Consider the following 7819-nt stretch of genomic DNA (forward strand, 5'->3'; position numbering starts at 1 on the left):
TTGGATCTCAGTGAACTGCATATGTGCAATTTCTTTTAATTGGAGAGCTAAATGGAATTCATCATCACTTTACTGTTACGTTCTAATTTAGTCTCTCAGTATGTAGTCATCACTTTACTGAAGGTTCCAATGATCCTGCGTTATTTAGATGACATATCTGCAGACGACGGTTATTCAGGTTTGCTTTGAATGCAGGTAGACTGGACACCTGAACTACACAAAAAGTTTGTACAAGCAGTAGAGCAACTTGGCGTGGATCAGGCGATCCCTTCCCGGATATTAGAAATAATGAAAGTGGAAGGTTTAACTAGACATAACATAGCAAGTCATCTCCAGGTGAGTCACTGTGGCTTTTCTTTTTCTTTTCCTCTTTCATGGTTGAAGTAATTTTGTAATCGTAATCTTAAATATCAATTGGTAAGGATTAACATTAAGTCTACACGCTGAAACACAAAGATTAAGTAACCTGATGTCAAATGATACATATTTATTAAAGGTTTACTTGCCTTTTTATTTTTGATTAAACAAGAGGAAGAATAAATGACGAAATTAATAGAAATCTATTTATCAAAGTCATAATGATTGAGAAGAAGAAGTATATCTGCACGTAGATGCCATCCATTATAATTGCATCCTTTCACACGATGGATTTTATGACTTGGAATGGCATATCAATGAATTTGTACAAGGATGAAGGAACCAACCGAAAATAACATTAATTTTTATGTTACCTCAGTTGTTTTTGGGTGGAAAACTATTCTATTCTTGGTTTGGAATACTTATATAGAACGTGGCTAAAATTTTCTTACTGACGTATAAGTTTCTAAGGAGATAATTTAAGCAGAAATACAGAATGCATAGGCGGCACATTTTGCCAAAGGCGGATGACCGGAGGTGGCCTCATCCTAGAGATTCAGCACAAAGAAGTCATTATCTGCACAAACCTGTCATGGCATTTCCACAATTTCATTCTAGTCATGTTCACCCTGCTGGTCATGCCTATCCTGCCTGGATGCCACCGGGAAGTTATCCGAGTCCTGTCCAAATGTGGGGTTCACCTTACTATTCTGGATGGCAACCTACAGAAAGTTGGCACTGGAAACCTTATTCTGGGGTACAATCAATTTCCGTTCAACTTAAAAGTGTACTTGTACCCTAATGTGTCCAATTGGTTGTATCTACGTGACTAAGCTGGGTTGCATGACTGACCTTATATTTGATAATTTTTATTATTTCAGATGCACGCCGATGCCTGGGGATGCCCTGTGATGCCATCGCCACAAGGATCATGTCTGCCTTTTCATCAGGTGAGTTTATTATTTCTTCATAAATCTATAAATTCAGCGTTAATTTTAAACTCTATGCGAGTCTGTGTGCTGGAGATGTGCCTAGTTCTTAAAAGACCTCGGTTACGTGATGCAGAATGCAGCTGGATTTCACAATGCTAATGAAATGCATAATAGAGTTGGCATGCCTTCATTTGATGCATACCCGGTAAGGTTATGTTATTTGGTTTCTTCAATTTATATACTCTCCCTCCCTGTGGCAAAGAAGCATCCTAGTAGATATAGATTTCCTTCTCTTCAGGTTATCAGCTATTCCAAACCTCCTAAGGGTATTTGACGGTATCTTGAAAGAAAAAGATACTAAAATTTTGTCCATTATACTGTCCCGTCCCATCCTGTCTATTACTTGGTTGCAAGTGTAGTCATTGTGTTTTATGGAACTTGCAAAACATTCCCAAGTTAAATAGTGGTTTAGTATGTAAATGTCTGAACCACATCACTTGTACAGAATGACACGAAAAGAATTCGTAAATAATACCTGTGTTTACGGATATTTATATCCCGCAAAAATTTCTATGACTTTATCGTAGGGCTTTTTGGATTTGACCAACCCAATCGAATGAGATGTGCAATTACCATTTAACAAGTCAGTAGTGCACTTTTATGGGATGACGATAATATAAATTTTTGGAGTCAATTTCTTTGATACGTTGGACGCATTAATTATTTATATTTTTTCAAATCATAAGTTCCTATTGCACACTGCAGGCAGAGGAGATAATTGACAAGATTGTTAAAGAGGCAATTGACAAGCCATGGCTGCCCCTCCCATTAGGCCTAAAGCCTCCTTCAACTGAGACTGTCCTAAATGAACTCTCCAAAAAAGGCATCAACTCCATCCCTCCTCGCATCAACGGCTCTCATTTACGCTGACGTGGCTCAATTTTCTGTCTTTGGTCCACCAGCAGGTGAGCAGACCAACCAATCAGACCCCAATTTGAGAACAGGAGTCAGATGTACAGAGATCCACTGTAGTGCTGCTCTTTTTCACTTATGGCAGAAAATGAGCCACGTACCATGGATACCAAATTGCGGTTGTAAATAAAAGTAGAGAAAATCCTAAACCCATCTATTTGTCGTATTGCAACATCGGATTTTTGCAGTAATTGGGTGCTCCATTTTGTGCTGTTGACACCCTTTTGGTGAATAATGATTTGCATTATTTTGGGCACTGTGGGGCTGAGATATAATGAATGGACCTCTGAATGAATGACACTTTTTCTGAATTTGGGATAAAGGTGTTTGCATTTATAAATCTTGGGTTCTTGCAAGTTTTTAGTTAAAAGGTTGAACTCCAACCTTAAGGGCCTCCACTAATCTGCCTCGAGCCATCATGGAGGAGGTAAATTTCAGGATGTGCCTTCCAGGAGTCAGGGTAAAGAGCACATGGATAGGTCAAGGCTGTTAACCCATATGGTAACTCCCGCTTGCAACAAAGCCAATTCCACCTTGCGGGGAATCGAACTCTGCACACTGCCACGCTGAGCCCTATCCGCCCTCTCCTTTGCCACTGGGAGATATGCCCTGGGGGCTCTTGCACGTTTTTAGTTTCATTCACGTTAAGATGGTTATTTATCATCGGTTGTGTTACAATATTGGTCTATGTGACATCAAATGTCATTAAATAAAATACATAATTAAATGAATCATATAATATCGACTATAGATTAAGCTCCTGTTTGTTTTTCATTCTTTCTCCATTAAATTAAAAAATATGACCGTTATTCATTATATCAAGTTACCAAAATTGAATATCTATTGAGGCTCATAACGGTTATATTTTTCATTATCATTTTTACAAAAATGGGAAACAAACGCCCCCTAAATAGCATTATTTTAAGATGACAAATTGACGGTTGGGGAATCCCTTTGTATGTTTATAGTTCTCTCAAATTCTCAATAACCCCATCCAACTCGAAGGAATTATTCAATATTAAGTCCCCGTGTAGCTAAAAAAATTAAGTTTTTAGTAAATTTTGATAAAAGTTAATGAAATGCGTGGTTGAAAAGTTGATGAAATGTGTAATTAAAATTATATGTTGATTTTGACTTAAAATTTTGATTTTAAGTTACACCAAACAGGAGCAAAGTTTGATCTTGAGCAGCTGGATTCTTTGAGATGCCCCAAGAGGTTTGATAAAGATATCAAATGTTTGCTCAAGAAAAAGAACCAAGGAACAAATCAAATGAGTAGCTCGATCTTTATTGCGACTAAAATGAAAATTCCATTTCTTTTAGCCCCAATTTGGTGTAGGTTAAACACAAAAGTTTAAGTAAATTCAATAATTTATTTTAATCACATATTTCATCATTCATAATTTTTCAATTTCAAATTTCATCAACACGTAACAAAATTTACTGAAAATATGTTTTCTAGCTACATCAAATGGGGTTTTGTACGGACATGGAAGACATGATTAGTGGCTAATGCATCAACTCTTTGATCATCACACCAGTTGGCAAAATTAAATTAGAACGAGATAAAAAGAAGCTAGGTATGTGATTGAAAATCTTTTCCTCTCTACATTGGTACTAACATGATGAAACAAATGTCTATTTTCAAGATACAAGGTGTCTTCCAAAATTAATATCTAAAACTCAAAAATAATTTGATAGTCATTTTGACAAAATTTGAAGAAGGAAGAAATTAAACATCAATTATTTAAATTGATTTTGAAATGAAGGAAATGGATTGAAATCGGCTCAATTTACAAATTAAATTTGTATTTTTCGAATATGTGCACCTTTTGACATAGATTAATTTGGATAATTAGATCTTGAGATACGATCTGATGGTGTAGATCGCACACTATACAAATGTTTATTATGTCTATTCATTATGCACCTCTTTGAATAATCATACCCAATCCGAAAAATCATAACTTTTCAACATGCACATGTTGCATTTGAAAAGTCGCTCTTAATCGTCTCACTCAATGAAGAATTTTTCTACCCCCTAAATAAAATCATTAAATTTCAACAACACCGAACAACTGGATGAAGTGAGAAAGATATCCCAAGTTCTTGAAGCAATTTCTTTATTCACGTAAGCTCATCAGTAACATTAGCCAATACTCAGTATTCACATCGAACTAGTCAATTATGCTTCTTAAAGCTCCGCAGTACTATGTTTGGCAAATCAAATTGCTATTTATACACATATTTTATGAGATCCAAGGATGGAGACAAGGGTTTTTTTTTTTTTTTTTTTTTCTGTAATGAACTGAAAAAACATTTTTTTAGCTCTAAAATTTTAAATGTTTATCTACTTGACAAACATTTGTTGGTGGAACAACAAACATCAGTACATGTGATGCCCCGAGCTCTATGGTCACTAGTGTGTCACGTATGCAGGGTAAGTAGACAAATTAGGAATAAGCCCATTGTACAAGGGATTCTTCTGGGGCAGTTTGATGGCAGTATGTGATTGATGTGTTAAAATTATTTGGAAAATGCTATGTGTACGTCATGAGACGTATACAATATATTACACCCCTCTCACATGAAGGAGGGCCTACGAATATTTTATTTTGTGTGGACTTCCCTCTATGTGAGGAGGGTGTAATGCTATGTGTACATAGCATTTTCCTATTTATATTTTGTTCAACCGTCAATGAAATTCTGCTAAATGTATATCTGAAAAAATCCCTACCAGTGTGGGTCCACAAGGCTCAGAAAGTGCAATTATAAATAAAAAATTAAGAAATAATACTAAACTTTGACTTTCCAAATCCTCTGTTGTGCGCTATTTTTCTCCTTCCACTCTTCAAGCGTGATAAAAGCATTTTCTTTCCTTTGTAAAATTATCGTAGAAGTGAGCGCGATCTGATTCTAAAGGAAATTGAACTGAACCAAGTACCAATAAAAATCTTAGAAATGAATCATTGATCCTATATCTAACTATAAAATCAAACCGAAACTAAACCAATCAGTTCCAATTCGATTCAATTCGATTCTTTATATTGAAAAAATTATAAAAATAAAGTATGAAACTATTTATAGATTGAAAACAAGAGAGAGAGAGAGAGAGAGAGAGAGAGCATGAAATTGCTTGTCATTCTTGTAATTTAACAATAAAAAAAATCAATTAAAAATACTTCAAACAAAAATCACTCCAAAACTAAATGTCAACCCATAAATGCCAAAAAAATGATAAACTATTAAGCATAACATAAACGGTAAAATTTCGATCAAAAATTCATATAACAATATATATTAAAATATATGTGCTAATACCCCATAGGCTAAGGAGCAAAAGGAAGAATCCGCACGAGGAGGGACTTGCGTCTTTCAAGTGGGGAGTGAATGAAAGTCGATATTGAAATCCTAGGTTCAAAAGCTGTAGTATTTATAACTTAATTATCTTTAGTAATATTTGAGAAACTTGATTCTTGATGGTCGACCATTTTAAAAATAACGAGAAATTTGAATCCTTATGAAATATTGAACTAAAAATATATTTTTCCTATTGAGTTACATTAAAACTATGAATTTGTAACGTATTTAAAAATTATATAGACTTGAATTTTGATTACCTATTAGGTTTTGCTACAGAAGAAAGGAGAAAAAGTTCCTGGAAAATAGAATTTTGATATGAGATAATTTTGGGATCTAGTATTAAAAGATGTGTGCATCTTGATGCAAGAAGAAAGAGAAATTTAGGATGACTGAATACACTACTGATTTTTATGCAGTATTGAGTATCGTACTGAACTGATCGATTCTCGGTGCATAGTACCAAAATTGATCTATTTAGTAGAATAATCGAAATCAAACCAAACCAATCGATTCTACTTGGTTTTGATTTCGGGAAAAAAGTCTACCTTTAAAAATTCTTGTGATTTTATTCTTGTTGTTATATCAGGTGTCCAGGTAACGTTAAAAGGGATGTCAGATCATATTTCCTTCGTATATGTAGCGCATCCGTTAGTAATTTTGGACGAAATTTCTTTTTGAGACTAATGAGTTTAAGACTCAAAGGACTACGGAATTTCGATTTTATATTTAGGAACTTTTTTGCACACAACTAAAATTTTAGGGACCATTCATGTTTTTCACCTGGTGAGAAATTATACGAGGTACCTAGAATTCATATTAAATGAACAATATGCTTCCTAACCTCATTTCACCATGTGAAAGCGAACTATGACGAATTGACTCTACAATGGCCTCTATTTCTTCCTTTGAGTCGAAATTTAGAATATTATTCATCAAATTCAAGGGTATTTAGCAATGTTTTAAAAAACATAAAGCGTAGTTAGACGTGGAGGCCAAATTTCAAACTTTCTAGATGTAAAAAAATTATTTTCTTATATTTTAATATTATTTTAGATTTTCAATCATTCTAAAGATTCTATAATAATTAAGATAATACCAACCAAATATTTAAAATTATAAAATGCTACATGTACTTAATAATTATTACAATTAGTAAATTATACAATTTCCAAGTTTTCAAAATGCAAGAATAGACTATTTTCATAATTTTAATTTTCAACTAAACAAATCTTATTTAATAAACTTATAGAAACTTTATATATATTGTTGAAGCTTTCAATAAAATGACAAATCTCAAAAGCATAATTACATAATATTTAGCATTATAGCTTAAATCTTATCTAACTTTTTTTTATCGGATAAAGTTATTTTTAATTTTTGTACAAATAAAGTTATTTAAAACTTTGAAACTAGCTTCAAATAAAAGGTTTTCTTTAAAAGGAAAAAGTAAAAATATTTAATAAACTACAGTCAAATAAAAGACTTTTTACAAAGGAATTTTTTTTTAATAAAGTGCGTGTGGACCTAGTCGCGCATTAAGCGACCAACTCAATAGTTGACTAATTAATTTTCGCTTACTGCCAAGTCAAGTTATTTAGCTTGTACCTCGTGCCTAGGCGATGTCTAAACACTTTTTTAAAACACTAGCATGTTTAGACATTCTCGTGAGGTATTTCAATATTAGATTGACATTTCATTAATTTTCATATATTAAGCCCTTGTTAGAGCCCCATTCTTTAAAAAAATATATATAATAATAAATAATAAAAAAAACATTTTTAAATAGCGATTTTATATTATTTCAATCACACAATTTTCAATAAAATAATATTACACGTAAATCCAAATCTTTTCTTATTTTTTAATCACACATTTTTCATCAATACACTATTTAGAAATATTTTTTTATGAAAAGAATGGGGCTCAAACAAGGGCTAAACAAACCTGTCATTTTAAATAAAATTAAAAAAAAAAAAACTTTCATTTACCCTTGACCTTTGTTCTAGAATTGAAATTATTAGTAGATTATATTGAATCAATTTTTCTCATATTCTTTAGATTGTTTTTTCTATTTTTAGTTAAAAGAAAAGCATTGTTTTTAGCTTTAAAAAATTATTTTTATTTTTCTCTTTCACACAAAGTGATTATGAATAACTAACATGAATAGATGTTTTAGAATGTCGTAAATGGTAGGT

General features: G+C 32.7%; 1 protein-coding gene across 1 annotated transcript in view; it reads left to right on the forward strand.

The window, feature by feature from the left end:
- Positions 1-2586, forward strand: part of LOC111389902 (two-component response regulator-like APRR2) — a 6038-nt gene extending 3452 nt beyond the window's left edge. The window contains exons 6-10 of the mRNA XM_023014886.1: positions 192-336; positions 845-1114; positions 1239-1307; positions 1423-1494; positions 2055-2586. Of these exons, the coding sequence (XP_022870654.1) occupies positions 192-336; positions 845-1114; positions 1239-1307; positions 1423-1494; positions 2055-2219 (721 nt within the window). The 3' untranslated portion in view covers positions 2220-2586. The remainder of the gene's footprint in view (positions 1-191; positions 337-844; positions 1115-1238; positions 1308-1422; positions 1495-2054) is intronic.
- The last annotated feature ends 5233 nt before the right edge of the window (positions 2587-7819 follow it).

The sequence above is a fragment of the Olea europaea genome, unplaced genomic scaffold (assembly GCF_002742605.1).
Source record: "Olea europaea var. sylvestris unplaced genomic scaffold, O_europaea_v1 scaffold630, whole genome shotgun sequence".
In the NCBI taxonomy this organism is placed as follows: Eukaryota; Viridiplantae; Streptophyta; class Magnoliopsida; order Lamiales; family Oleaceae; genus Olea; species Olea europaea.